Source organism: Chrysemys picta, chromosome 6, assembly GCF_011386835.1.
Source record: "Chrysemys picta bellii isolate R12L10 chromosome 6, ASM1138683v2, whole genome shotgun sequence".
Taxonomy (NCBI): domain Eukaryota; kingdom Metazoa; phylum Chordata; order Testudines; family Emydidae; genus Chrysemys; species Chrysemys picta.
This window is the reverse complement of record NC_088796.1, coordinates 25,106,544-25,122,172: the sequence shown is the minus strand read 5'-3', so window position 1 is coordinate 25,122,172 and position 15,629 is coordinate 25,106,544. Positions and strand designations below refer to the sequence as shown.

Genomic DNA, 15,629 nt, shown 5'->3' with positions numbered 1-15,629 from the left:
AGTGAATTGAACAGATTGTTTCTGGTCACTATGTCCTTCAAGATTTTAGAACTGGTAGATTTCATCCACTCATCTAGTTTTTATTTGTAGATTGGAAGAGGAAAGCACGCTTTCCTGCTTTTCTAACTCCCAATTAGTGTCTCAACATTAGATTAGGTAGTCATTTAATTGAACTAGTTGAATAAACTGAAATAAAGAAAATATTCTTTCTGTAAGTACAGAAGAAGCTGCTGCTGTCAAAAGCTAGTTCTGCAGTTCAACAATTTCTGATTCCTTCTCCTGACCCAGTTACTTCCACCAGTTCAGTGCTTTGACTTTGTTTAAAACTTGCCAGCAAACGTATACTGCTTAATATTTTTTATTTAATTTAAATTATTTTACTAAATTATAGTAAGTTTAGGCCTTAAAGTAGGTTGTCAGTTTCAAGTGTAATTTTAAATAGGTTTATTTTTTAAAAAAAAACAAACTTTGATTATTTTAAAATAAATGTATTTAATTTAAATTTTTAAAAATCTATTTTTATCCATCCTGGTTTGGGATGTTTTTTCTGATTTACTAACACACAAAAGAAAAGGGGCTGTTCAGTCTATGAGAACTAACCCCTTGTCCAAAACTGTAGTATAGGGAAGTAGTGTATTTTCTAACAATTTTATTGGAAATCTGAGTGTAACACTTGTTCAAGACACTTGATCACGTGTCTTTTCTTTTTGCAGGGTTTGTGTCCGGTCACGTTGTTGGGATGCCTGTATGGTGGTAGATGGAGGAACTTCTTTTGAGTTTAATGATGGGGCAATAGCTTCAATATTGATCAATACAGAAGATGCATTGCGCACTGTTTTGCTAGAAGAATGAAGAAATTTAATACAGTCTGTTGAAATCCTACTAAATCCTGCACCCGGAAAAGGGAATCACTGCAGAGATAGACAGTACATCAGAATGCTGCATTATTTTAAGTTGGAAAATTTTCTTCTCTTGATGCAAGAATATTGAGAAGAGACCTGAAATCATTTCCCATTCCTGGGATGGGGAAATTTTGGAAAAAACTGTTTTTTGAGCTTTATTGCACCTGACACAAAGGAAATGTATCTAACTTCAGTAAAATGTGATTTTTTTAACCTTTTAAGATGAATGTGACAGAACACTTTTTTTAAAAATTAGGTAGGTGGGTTCAAATGAAATAAAGTGGTTAGCCTTGAATATTCAACTGTACAGTTTTTTCATAGCAGTCTGGAACTGAATGAACCAAACACTTCAACCCTGCATACATATTATACTTTTACAGAAAAGTATGCTAAGATTCATTGAGTTGATGCAAGTATAAAGAATAGACTTTGGAAAATAAATCTTGATGTTGGCCTAACTGAAATGGAGATTTTTTTTGTACCCTCTTCAAACTTTTACAACGCTACTTTGTGGTATGGTTTGTGGTAGATCTTTCCGCTCTTCCAATGATTTTCTACTCTTTTGGTATCTACTTCAGGACTTTTTTTGGGGGGGAAAATGTTTGTTCCGGTGACTAGAAAAACTCATTTATTTTGAGTGAGGTAACTCTTCCTATGTTTCATCTGAAATCTAGATTTTTGTTGTTGTTGCCTGCTATAAATCTACTTTTTAATACAAATTATTTTAACTACAATAAATTATGCTGCTTCAATTAATACATTAACTAGCCAGCAAGTGTTCTGTCAATCAGACAGTTGAAGAGAATGGTATAGAATTATATAGTTTTGGGTTTTAAAAAAAGCGATATTTGGAGTTAGTAAGTAAAATGACTTGGTTTTAAATTGAGTACTTGATCTGCTTCATAACTATACTTCTGAAGATGCAGAGAAATCACATACCATTCTTTTTGTATAGCAAACATGTATGGGAGACATTAGGGTCTAATGGATGGGGCCCAGGATTAACTTCTATACCTCTTTTCCCCATTTGTAGAATGGAGCTAGCATTTTGAAGGGAAATTAAATACTTTGATATTTATGGATAAAGAGCCTTATGTAAGTGCTAAATTATTCTGCTGACACTCTCAACTGACTGTGACCAATTTATGCTTTTGGTCCCGCACACACAACTCCTTTATGCAGATAAGTATTTAAGCACAACGTGTCTGCAAAAGAGAAAAGCCCATTGTTATCCACAGAAACTGTAAGCAACTTTATGATAATCTCGGGAAAGGTGGTGTGCTGAGTGGATTGCAGGGCAGAACTGGGCAAAACTAAGATAACAGTTTGAATTTTATGCATGTGACTTAATAGCAACAAAAAGGGCTTGTTTCTACTGTAGAATGAACTTTCATTTGCGACATTATTCTTCAAATGATACTTGTTTGAAGATATTTATACGGCAGATTTACTCAGAAGTTCTAATGGCAGTCAATGTGTTTATTGTTTAGATTTTGAAATGATAAACTCTTACTTTACAGGTGGAGCAAGTAGATGAATGATTTTACCCTTATCAAATAAGTAGTTTAAACAGCCTTATTTTCTCTGTACTCCGCATGAAAAGTTAAACTCCAGTTAAATGTTAAGAGGAAGAGCCCTGAGATGGTTAAACCAATGAAGCCATTGTAATAAGATCAGTTATAGTTACAAGTTTATGCACACTTTAGATATAATCTTTTCTTAAAAAAAAAAAATTGCTGTAGACTGAAATGTGGCATAAATGTCCACTTGAAAGCTCTTTGGGCTGCAAGTGGGAAGGTGAAATCAAAATAGCCCATTAAGCTCTTTTGAAACTATTGGGTTTTACTGTTACCAAACTGATGCTCCTCTACATGTCTATTGCAAAAAACCTGCAAATTTGTTCTAAAAGTGAATGTTAGTCCACATTGTAGATTAATCCCTTTTTTTTTTTTAACAGAGAGATGTACTGTGCAGGAACCAGAGTATTCCAGTCAATTCATTGTTATGTAAAAAATAATCCACCTTTCAACGGTAGTTTTTGCATTCTCCTCCATGTAAATATGCACTTTAAATGTGCTAACCCCAAAATAGGCCTTTTAAGTATTTAAATACCATTTAAGAACACTTTATTTGTATGGTATTTAAACTAAAGTTAATCAAATAATATGATTTAACTTAAGGACACTAAAAGGTAGGACAAAAACTACATCTTCCACTCAGCAAAAATTGTGAAGACTCTCCAAACAAATGAGGATAGTTATCATGTGCTGTAATATTTAGAACAGGGATCGATTAAACAACATGTTTTTTTTTTTGCTTTTGAGTTTCAGACCCTTAAATTGAGAATGCTGTGTCTTAAAAGCAACACTGCCAAGTAGTATAGTTCCAGTCTTTAACCTGCTTTTAAGATTTGGTATGAAATATCAGTTGGATTCATAAGTATTAAAAAAAATCACAAAATGAGTTTGTGGACCTGAACCGCTCTTTTGTGCCCTCTACTGGCTTTGTAGCTGAAGTTAATCACTTACTGTATTTCTGCTGCTCTTGGTGCTGGTGCACAAACCAAAGTAATGAGATGGAACTGTTAGTTTGTGCTCATTAGAAATACTAGCATGGGGTCAAAAATCCATATTGGACAAATCAGTAGGAAGAGCTCATGCCTATTATATAAATTAAGTGTAAAATCCTTTTAAAATTTGGTAAATTCTAGTGTTTATAAAGGGATGTAATATAAGCAACTTATCTGAGAGTCTAGGATACCTTTATGACAGAAGTCAACACAATCTAACTGCTTTGTCCATCCAAACTGGTATTAACTCCAAAAAACAAAGCTATTTCAGCAGCCTGCTCAATCCAGAACATTTCAGTTAAGAAATAGTTAACACCACTTAACATTTTGCTAAACTAAAATTTGACATTCTTTGCTTTTAAAAAGAAACAGTGGTATGTTGATACATACATGTAATAAATGAAATCTGGAGAGATACATGAAACTGTTTCACGCCTTGTACTTATCTGTATCTTTTGTGTTGAAAGTGCTCTTTTAAATATTTATTGAAATCTTTTGACTTGCTATGCAGTTTTTCTGATGTTTGTTGGTATTTGGCTAAGCAGGAAACATTTCTTTAGAGCAGGAGTGGGGAACCTTTTTTCAGTCGGGCCACTGATCCACAGAAAAAATCAGTCGTGGGCTACACACAGCCCCGCGGGGGGTGTGGAGGCTCGGGGCTTCCCCCCACAGCGGGGTGAGCTGACGCTTGTGGGCTTCCCCTAGGCTCCGGGGTGGGGCCAGAAATGAGGGGTTCAGGGTGGTGGGAGGGGACTCTGGGCTGGGGAAGGTAGTGGGGCTGCAAGGTCTGGGAAGGAGTTAGGGTGCAGGAGAGGGGGCTCCAGGCTGGGGAAGGGGGTTGGGGTGAAGGAGGGGGTTATGACCTGGGGCAGGGGATTTGCAGGGTCTGGCCGGGCAGCACTTATCTCAGGTGGCTCCCAGTCGGCTAAAGCAGGCTCCCTACCTGCCCTGGCTCTGTGCCGCTCCTAGAAGCAACTGCCATGTCCGGCCCCTAGGTGGAGGCGCCAGGTGGCTCTGCATGATGTGCGCTGCCTGCCCCCCGCAGCTCCCATTGGCTCCGGTTCCTGGCCAATGGGAGCTACGGAGCTGGCGCTGGGGGCGGGCGCAACTTCCCTGATCGCCCCTGTGCCTGGGGGCTGCAGGGACATGCGGTCGCTTTCGGTAGCTGTGCGGAGCTGACTAGACTTTTAACAGCCTGCCAATCCTAGCTTCCCTCCTCAGTGGGGAAAGGAGGGGGGAGGCACCGAGGCTTGGGGCTTCCAAACCGTGGCATGGAGACTTGCCGTGGGCCTCATGAAATTAAGCAGGGGCCAGAACTGGTCCACGGGCCATAGGTCCCCACCCCTGCTTAAGAGGACCTACACAGAACTTAAAAGGGAAACTTGCCACTTAAATGTGTCCCAAATTTATCCCTGTGGTGAGACTTCCTAATTTCTTGTGAATGTTTTAGCCAATTACACAACTTCTAGTTTAATATTCAACGTTCTTTGCTCTTGAACCATTTGGATATAGTTAGCCAACATGATCTTTTTTCTAATTTAAAATTTGAAAATGACAAACCTGAACCAGGGAAAAACTTGCATTGCTTGTGTTTAGGGTGCCAGAGACACCTTTAGATTGAAGGTTTTTGTCTCAAGTTTAATGCAATAAATATAAAGTGGAAGCCTCTGATAGTGGAGGTTCAGGTAATGAGCACTGCAGCTTGAACATGAATATACTCAGAAGGTCCAGGACTCCTCCGTTCTAGTTGCAGACATAGAACATTGTACTCTGATTCGGTAAGTTCTCAAGCCAAGCAGTTTAAGGCCAGGTTAGTTCAGAAACCTGCAGAAGCGTTGTTTTGGTTTTATGTATGTTGCACTCTGTGCTAAACTGATGATGTCCCAGCATAGTAGTTGTGTGGGCAAGCTGTACTGGGACAGCCTTCTGGTAATTTTCTTCCTGCTACGAGTTGTGTAGTGGTCAGCAACTACTGTGTTAGATATTAGTGGTTACCCTATTAAACCTATATTGTGGAGTCTGTCTCAATGCACACTACCTCTGAATGACCTGCCTTTAACTATAAGGCCTTAAGAACATAATTTCATTTTATATATAGATATAGATATAGTGTGTGTGTGTATTTCCTTACATGTTATCTGCATATACATGTCAGAAAGACTGAAGACCAGTGTGAACACAGCTTGTGGTAAACAGGTTTGTACTCAGTGAACTAGAATGTACATACCTGACCCAGGGGATCCCTGTAACCCTTATGCATACCAGTGCCCTCTGCCAGTCAGCATGAACTTTTAGGGGTCACTGACTGGAACGACTGGCAAACCAAGAAATTAAGGTACAATTTTACTAAATCAAAACATTGAAAGACCTGCATAAGATAGCTCAATCCAATATGGTGATTATAAATGTTTCAGGTTTCAGAGTGGTAGCCATGTTAGTCTGAATCAGCAAAAACAATGAGGAGTCCTTGTGGCTCCTTAGAGACTAATAAATTTATTTGTGTATAAGCTTTCGTGGGCTAAAACCCACTTCATCAGATGCATGGAGTGGAAGCAGGTGTGAGTGTGTGTGTGTGTGTGTGTGTGTGTGTGTGTATATATATATATATATATATATATATATATATATATATGAGAGAGAGAGAGAGAGAACACGAAAAGATGGGAGTTGCCTTACCGAGTGGGGGGGGGGTCAGTCTAACGAGACAATTCAATTAACAGTAGAATACCAAGGGAGGAAAAATCACTTTTGTAATGGTAATGAGGGTGGCCCATTTCAAACAGTTGACAAGAAGGTGTGAGTAACAGCAGGGGGAAATTAGTATGGCAAAATTAGTTTTTGTAATGACCCATCCACTCCCAGTCTTTATTCAGGCCTAATTTGATGGTGTCCAGTTTGCAAATTAATTCCAGTTCTGCAGTTTCATGTTGGAATCTGTTTTTTAAGTTTTTGTTGTTGAAGAATTGCCACTTTTAAGTCTGTTATTGAGTGACCAGGGAGGTTGAAGTGTTCCCCTGCTGGTTTTTGAGTGTTATAATTCCTGATGTTAGATTTGTGTCCATTTATTCTTTTGCATAGAGACTGTCCAGTTTGGCCAATGTACATGGCAGAGGGGCATTGCTGGCACGTGATGGCATATATCACATTGGTAGATGTGCAGATGTGAATGAGCCCCTGATTGTGTGGTTGATGTGGTTAGGTCCTATGATGTTGTCCCTTGAATAGATATGCGGACAGAGTTGGCACCGGGGTTTGTTGCAGGGTTTGGTTCCTGGGTTAGTGTTTTTATTGTGTGGCGTGTAGTTGTTGGTGAGTATTTGCTTCAGGTTGGGGGGCTGTCTGTAAGCGAGAACTGGCCTGTCTCCCAAGGGCTGTGAGAGTAAGGGATCGTCCTTCAGGATAGATTGTAGATCCTTGATGATGCGCTGGAGATGTTTTAGTTGGGGGCTTTAGGTGACGGCTAGTGGTGTTCTGTTACTTACTTCGTTGGGCCTGTCTTTTAGGTGACTTCTGGGTACCCTTCTAGCTCTGTCAATCTGTTTCTTAGCTTCACCAGGTGGGTATTGTAGTTTTAAGAACTCTTGATAGCGATCCTGTAGGTGTTTGTCTTTGTCTGAGGGATTGGAGCAAATGCAGTTGTATTTTAGGCCTGGTCTACACTACGAGTTCAGGTTGAATTTAGCAGCGTTAAATCGAATTAACCCTTTTTTAAGGGCTCTTAAAATCGATTTCTGTACTCCTCCCCGATGAGAGGAGTAGCGCTGAAATCGACATTGCCAGTTCGAATTAGGGTTAGTGTGGATGCAATTTGACGGTATTGGCCTCCAGGAGCTATCCCACAGTGCCCCATTGTGACCGCTCTGGACAGCAATCTGAACTCGATGCACTGGCCAGGTAGACAGGAAAAGCCCCGCGAACTGTTGAATTTCATTTTCTGTTTGCCCAGCGTGGAGAGCTCATCAGCACAGGTGACCATGCAGTCCCAGAATTGAAAAAGAGCTCCAGCATGGACCATACGGGAGGTACTGGATCTGATCGTTGTATGGGGAGACAAATTCTGTGCTATCAGAACTCCGTTCCAAAAGCTGGAATGCCAAAACATTTGAAAAAAATCTCCAAGGCCATGATGGACAGAGGTCACAACAGGGACTCAACACAGTGCTGCGTGAAATTTAAGGAGCTGAGACAAGCGTACCAGAAAGCCAAAGAATCAAATGGACGCTCCGGGACAGAGCCGCAGACATGCCGCTTCTACGCTGAGCTGCAGGCAATTCTAGCAGGTGCCACCACCACTACCCCACCCCGTCCATGGACTCTGATGATGGAGTACTCTCAGTCGCCATGCCTGAGGATTTTGCAGACAGGGAAGATGAGGAGAAGGAGGAGGTTGAGGAAAGCACACAGCACACCGTTCTCCCCGGCAGCCAGGATCTTTTTCTCACCCTGACTGAAATACCCTCCCAAGGCGGTATCCCAGACCAAGGAGCTGTAGAAAGGACATCTGGTGAGTGTACCTTTGTAAATATAAAACATGGTTTAAAAGCAAGCGTTCGTTAATGATTAATTTGCCCTGAGGACTTGGGATGCATTCGTGGCCAGTACAGCTACTGGAAAAGTCTGTTAACGTGTCTGGGGATGGAGCGGAAATCCTCCAGGGACATCTCCATGAAGCTCTCCTGGAGGTACTCTAAAAGCCTTTGCAGAAGGTTTCTGGGTAGAGCAGCCTTATTCCGTCCTCCATGGTAAGACACTTTACCACTGCATGCTAGTAGCAAGTAATCTGGTATCATTGCATGACAAAGCCTGGCAGCGTATGGTCCCGGTGTTTGCTGGCATTCAAGCAACATCCGTTCTTTATCTCTCTGTGTTATCCTCATGAGAATGATATCATTCATGGTAACCTGGTTGAAATATGGGAATTTAATTAAGGGGACATTCATAGGTGGCCGTTTCTACTGGGCTGTTTGCCTGTGGCTGAAAAGAAATCCTCTCTGCAGTTAGCCAAGCGGTGGCGGGAGAGGGGGAGTATTGGTGCTGAGCTGTTCGCATTTGGCTAGCAGGGATCTTCCCTGATGCCAGCCACGCGATTGGGGAAGGGTTAAAGCGATCATCGCAGAGAAAAGGATGGGGGGGGGGCTTCACGCTGAGCTGTTCACGTTTGGCTAGCAGGGAGCGGTGCGGTGGGGGGAGGGTTAAAGCGGTTATCCCAGAGAAAAGGATGGAGGCTGGGGTAGTTTGGTTTCTGCTGCTGCATGTTAACATGAAAAACGCAGCCCTAAATGGACAACTCAACGGGCTTTGCTTGGTATTGGAAAGGAGGGCGTTGCTGTTATGAAGGTTGCAGAAGCCGAAAGACTATGGCTTATGATGGCCGCCTGCAATCCGAATTCTGTTGCCCGGTGTGTTTGATCGCTAACACCAAAGCCGCAGGCACTCAATATAAGATGCAAAAAATGACCTTGTACTGAAATCACGTGTTATATAATGTGAATAGTGTTCACCGTGAAAGAGTATACCCATTGTTCTGTAAAATGTATCTTTTTAAATACTTCTCTCCCTTTTATTCCTCCCGCAGCTGCAAATGTTTCAAGCCTCCCTCCTCCGTCCCAAAGGCTATCTCAGATAAGACGGCGAAAAAAACGCACGCACGATGAAATGTTCTCTCAGCTCATTCAGGCATCCCACCCTGAAAGAGCTCAGCCGAAAGTGTGGAGGGACACAATAGCACAGGACAGTAAAGTGGCCAGTGAACGTGAGGAGAGGTGGTGGCAGGAAGATCAGAGGAGACAGGATGCAACGCTGGGGCTACTGCGGGAACAAACAAACATGATCCGGCGTCTGGTGGAGGTTCAGGAACGTCAGCTGGAGAGACTGCCGCTGCAGCCCCTGTTTAACCGCCCTCCCTCCTTCCCAAGTTCCATAGCCACCTCCTCACCCAGGTGCCCAAGAAAGGGTTGGGGGAGGCTCTGGGCACCCAACCACTCCACCCCAGTGGACAGAAGACTGTCATTCAACAAGTATTGAAGTGGCCTTTTCCTTCCCTCCTCCCACACCCCACCTGGGCTACCTTGTGAGTTATCTCCCTATTTTTATAATCAATTAATAAAGAATACATGGTTTTTAAACGATAGTGACTTTATTTCCAAGCTGTGATTGAAGGGGGGAGGGCGGTTGGCTTACAGGGAATTCGAGTCAACCAAGGGGACGGGTTTTCATCAAGGAGAAACAAATAGAACTGTCACATGGTACCGTGGCCAGTCATGAAACTGGTTTTCAAAGCTTCTCTGATGCACAGTGCTTCCTGATGTGCTCTTCTAATCGCCCTGGTGTTTGGCTGCACGTAATCAGCAGCCAGGCGATTTGCCTCAACCTCCCACCCCACCATAAACGTCTTCCCCTTACTCTGAGATTCTGGAGCACACAGCAAGCAGCAATAACAATGGGGATATTGGTTTCGCTGAGGTCTAAGCGAGTCAGTTAACTGCACCAGCGACCCTTCACACATCCAAATGCACACTCTACCACCATTCTGCACTTGCGCAGCCTATAGTTGAACAGCTCCTTACTACTGTCCAGAGTGCCTGTGTATGGCTTCTTGAGCCATGGCATTAAGGGGTAGGCTGGGTCCCCAAGGATAACTATAGGCATTTCAACATCCCCAACAGTTATTTTCTGGTCTGGGAGGTAAATCCCTTCCTGCTGCTGTTTAAACAGACCAGAGTTCCTGAAGACGTGAGCGTCATGAACCTTTCCCGGCCATCCCATATTGATGTTGGTGAAACGTCCCTTGTGATCCACCAGTGCTTGCAGCACCATTGAAAAGTACCCCTTGTAAATATAATTAATTAATTAATTAATGGAGATATCCTATCTCCTAGAACTGGAAGGGACCTTGAAAGGTCATTGAGTCCACCCCCCTGCCTTCACTAGTAGGACCAAGTACTGATTTTGCCTCAGATCCCTAAGTGGCCCCCTCAAGGATTGAACTCTCAATCCTGGGTTTAGCAGGCCAATGCTCATCCCCCTGGTTTATGGTTTGTGGTTTATGTACTGGCTGCCTTGGTGGTCCGGTCCCAAGATAGGGATATGGGTTCCGTCTATCGTCCCACCACAGTTATGGAATCCCATTGCAGCAAAGCACATTTCCCAGAGTCACTACCTTTGATAGCAGCAGCTCAGTGATTGCGTTGGCTACTTGCATGGCAGCAACCCCCACAGTAGATTTGCCCACTCCAAATTGATTCCCGACTGACCGGTAGCTGTCTGGTGTTGCAAGCTTCCAGAGGGCTATCGCCACTCACTAGTGAACTGTGAGGGCTGCTCTCATCTTGGTATTCTTGCAGTTCAGGGCGGGGAAAGCAAGTCACAAAGTTCCATGAAAGTGCCCTTTCTCATGCGAAAGTTTCGGAGCCACTGGGAATCATCCCAGACCTGCAACACTATGCGATCCCACCAGTCTGTGCTTGTTTACCGGGCCCAGAATCTGCGTTCCACGGCATGAACTTGCCCTATTAACACCATGATGTCCACATTGCCGGGGCCCGTGCTTTGAGAGAAGTCTGCGTCCATGTCCTCATCATTCTCGTCACTGCGCTGCCGTCACCTCCTCGCCTGGTTTTTCAGCTTCTGGTTCTGCATAAACTGTACGATAATGCGCGAGGTGTTTACAATGCTCATTGCTGCTGCGAGCTGAACGGGCTCCATGGTTGCTGTGCTATGGCATCTGCTCGGGCAATCCAGGGAAAAAGGTGCAAAATGATTGTCTGTCATTGCTTGGCAGAGGGAGGGTTGACTGAAGACATTTACCAATAACCACCCGCGACAAATTTTTGGCCCCATCAGGCATTGGGAGCTCAACCCAGAATTCCAATGGGCAGCAGGGACTGCGGGAACTGTGAGATAGCTACCACAGTGCACCGCTTGGAATGTCGACGCTTGCCACAGTACTATGGACACACACCACCGAATTAATGTGCTTAGTGTGGACACATGCACTCGACTTTATACAATCTGTTCCCAAAAATCGACTTCTGTAAAATCAGAGTAATTTCGTAGTGTAGACATACCCTTAGAGGTTGACTGTAGACAATGGATCGTGTGATGTGGTCTCGATGAAAGCAGGAGGCATGTAGGCAAGTATAGCGGTCAGTAGGTTTCCGGAATAGGGTGGTGTTTATGTGACCATCGCTTATTAGCTATGTCTAGGAGGTGGATCTCTTGTGTGGACTGGTCCAGGCTGAGGTTGATGGTGGGGTGGAAATTGTTGAAATCCTGGTGGAATTCCTCAAGAGCCTCCTTCCCCCGAGTCCAGATGATGAAGCTATCATCAATGTAGCGCAAGCAGAGTAGGGGCGTTAGGGGATGAGAGCTGAGGAAGGGTTGTTCTAAGTTAACCATAAAAATGTTGGCATACTGTGGGGCTATGCGGGTACCCATAGCAGTCCTGCTGACTTGAAGGTATAAATTGTCCCCAAATCTGAAATAGTTGTGGGTGAGGACAAAGTCACAAAGTTCAGCCACCAGGTTTGCTGTGACACTACAAAAGTGATTTTTCCTCCCTTGGTATTCTACTGTTAATTGAATTGTCTCATTAGACTGATCGCCCCCCCCCCCCCCACACACACACACACACACTTGGGAAAGCAACTCCCATCTTTTCATGTACTAGGTGTGTATATATATACCTGCTACTGTATTTTCCACTCCATGCATCTGATGAAGTGGGTTCTAGCCCACGAAAGCTTATGCCCAAATAAATTTGTTAGTCTCTAAGGTGCCACAAGGACTCCTTGTTATAAATGTTTCAGGATTTCCTGTAAGCTACTACTATGGTTACAGCAAGCTTTGCTTGATTTATATCTACCTAATTAATAGGACTGAATCTTTTTTCCCCCAAACAATTAAAACTATCTTTACACACTTGTCTATATAATGAGAGCTAGATTTGTTGTTGACATATGAATGGCCATCTTGGGTCAGACCAGTGGTCCATCTAGCCCAGTATACTGTCTTTGACAGTGGGCAGTGCCAGGTGCCTCAGAGAGAATGAACAGTACCAGGCAATTACTGAATGATCCATCCCTTATTGTCCAGGCCCAGATTCTGGCAGTCAGAAGTTTAGGGATAGCCAGAGCATGGAGTTGTGTCCCTGACCATCTTGGCTAATAGCCATTAATGGATCTATCCTCCATGTACTTATCTGATTCTTTTTTAATCCAGTTATACTTTTGGCCTTCATACCATCCTGACAACGAGTCTCACAGGTTGATTGTCTGTTGTGTGAAGAAGTACTTCCTTATGTTTGTTTTAAACCTGCTGGCTATTAATTTAATTGGCTGACCCCCTTGTTCTTGTGTTTATATGAAGGGATAAATTCCCTATTCACTGTCTCCACAGCATTCATGATTTTATAGACATTTCTTGACCGCCTCCCCCCGCCCCCCCCCCACAGTCATTTCTTTTCTAAGCTGAACAGTATTAGTTTTTTTTTAATCTCTCCTTATGGAAGCTGTCCCAAGCCTTTTTAATCATTGTTGAACTTCTCTGCACCTTTTTCAATTCTAATATCTTTTATGAGATGAGTTGACTAGAACTGCACACAGTATTCAATGTGTGGGCATACCATGGATTTATATAGTGGCTTATATTTACTGTGTTGTCTATCCCTTTCCTAATAGTTCCTAACGTTAGCTTTTGTGACTGCTACTGCACGTTGAGTGGATGTTTTCAGGGAACTTGCCCATGATATCCAGGATCTTTCTTGAGTGGTAAGTGCTAAATTAATCCCAACTATATATACAAAAATGCAGTCTGTTTTCCAACATGAATTACTTTGTTTTTATCAACACTGAATTTCATCTGCCTTTTTGTGACCCAGTTTTGTGGGATCCCTTTAACTTTTTGAAGTCTGCTTTTGACTTGACTATCTTGAGTAATTTTGTATGGTCTAAACTTTGACACCTTACTGTTTACACCCTTTTCCAGATCATTTATGAATATGTTGAACAGTACAGATCCTTACTGATCCATAAGGACCTTCCCTCTATCCCAGGACTACTTGTTTTTGCTTAAGAGCCTTTGAGGTGGGACCTCAGTGAAGGCCTTCTGAAAGTTGAAGTACACTAGATTACCCTTGTCCACATGCTTGATACCCTTAAAGAATTCTAATGGGTGAGGCATGATTTCCTTTTACAATACTCATGTCGACTCTTCCAAACATATCTTATTCATCTTAAATATTTAATTTGGACAGGATTTAAAGCATTTTCTATTCCATCACTGTGCTAGGAGTTTAATTTTAGTGTACAGACTTGTACCTCACTTCAACCTGTATGGACTTCAGTTTTTCTCGCATGTTCCATTTCCCCCCCGTCCCTTGGTGATGGTGTGGAAAAGCTCAGTTAAAGTAGGTTTTTGCATCTTACCTGGATGACAGATTTGCACCGTCCTGATCTTGGTGAACACAGTAGCATGTTGTGAAAGTCTTCAAATAAGACAGTCCTAGAGTAAGAGTGTAGTCCAAGCACACTCATCCATAGCTGTAGCTTTTAGTGCACTTCAAGTGCATATAAACATTTCCCATTCCACAAGTGATATTTTTCAAGTTACTTTCCTGTCACCACAGCAAGAGGTTTGATAATTTTTTAAAAATTAGTTTATTGGAGTACAACAGTGAAATGCTGTAGCTTTTGCTATTACAATATTTATGGAGAGAAATACAAGTTACAATACTCTTCTGTATTCCAAGCTTAAAGACTTTCACTTGATCTAGATTTACTACTTATCAACTTTAGTTTTGTTGTAGTTTCCTAAACTATGAAACATATGCAACTGTGCTGAACCTAAGAGGAGGTTTTTTAAATGTATCAAGTTATGCAGAGAACACTTCACCCCTTAATGCCTTTGTCTTTATAATTAATTATAAGTTAAGTCTTTAGGATCCCATGCTATGAAGACCTTATTCATGCAAGGTATTTAAAAAATGTCAGGCTGCTTAGATATGTAATAACAGGGCTGTCCTCAGTAAACTCAGAGCAAGATGTCAAGTGGGAGAAATAGTCTGAATGAAAGCAACAGATTGGCACTATTACTTCCAGTCAACACTACCCCAAACCGTTATATGTGATAATAAAGGGTCTAATTCCATACCTAAATAAGTGATTCACCTCCAGCTGGAGATATTTAATGACTTTTGAATGGGTTAAGAGTCATCAGATGAGAGAGAGCATATTTTAGGCCTGGTCTACACTAGAAAATTAGATTGGCATAACTATATCACTCAGAGGTGTGAAAAAGCCCCTGAGTGGTGTAGTTAAGCTGGTGTAGCACTAGGTTGACAGAAGAATTCTTCCATTGATGTAGCTATGGCCTCTTGGGGAGGTGGATTATCTACACCAATAGGAGAATCCCTCCTGTCAGCATAGGTGTTACAGCAGTGCAGCTGTAGTGTTAAGTGTAGATGTACCCTTAATGTTTTATACTTCTGCCCCTCACTATAGCACTTGATCACCTTCCATGTAAAACTGATTAGCAATAGCCATCTCTAATAGCCTGGATGGTCCTGTGAGGTAGGGTTCTGTTGCTCCAACACCCTGGAGAGGGTGGTTGTTGTTTTTTTAAACTCCCTACTGGGGCCAGGCACAGATAGGTGTTGAGTGCCATATCGTGTCACACTGGTTGCAAGTATAAATTCAGAAGTGAGACTTAATTGAGCGTTACAGCAAAAGGCTGACAAACTATGGTGAATCTATTACCAGATTGGTGGGATATAGAAATGAGTATCCAGGAAGACTTAGATTGGGCTCGATGTCTGCTAGCTGCTTAAAGTGCCAGCACAGTTAATGATACCCAGGATATGTGAATTGCTACATAAATGTTTAAACCTGCTGGAAATTTGTCAGCTGCTCCACCCCCCAAGGGAACAAGGGTGGGGGAAAAGGAAAAACTCAGGTCCTCTTTCCCTGTTATCAGCACATGTTCTATTACTGAAACTACTTTATGGTTATACAGTAGAATCTCAGTTACAAACATCTTGGGACTAGAGGTTGTTCATAAATCTGAACAAAACATTATAGTAGTTCTTTCAAAAGTTTACAACTGAACTTTGATTTAATATAACTTTGAAACTGCATTATGCAAAACAAAAATGCTAATTTTAA

General features: G+C 42.4%; 1 protein-coding gene across 9 annotated transcripts in view; it reads left to right on the top strand.

Annotated features, from left to right (window-relative positions):
- The window catches only part of NADK2 (NAD kinase 2, mitochondrial), a 72,886-nt gene extending 63,290 nt beyond the window's left edge, over positions 1-9,596 (top strand). For 5 of the 9 annotated variants that reach the window (XR_010602147.1, XR_010602145.1, XR_010602143.1 and 2 more), the window contains 3 exons: positions 714-1,544; positions 7,418-7,975; positions 9,047-9,596. Coding sequence is in view for 2 of the 9 variants with exons in the window: in XM_005306910.4 (XP_005306967.1) it covers positions 714-852 (139 nt within the window). In the remaining 7 variants the exon portion in view is untranslated. Of the gene's footprint in view, positions 1-713; positions 3,967-7,417; positions 7,976-9,046 lie in introns of those variants that run through there. The other 4 variants (XR_010602146.1, XR_010602144.1, XM_005306910.4 and 1 more) reach the window with 2 other exon arrangements.
- The last annotated feature ends 6,033 nt before the right edge of the window (positions 9,597-15,629 follow it).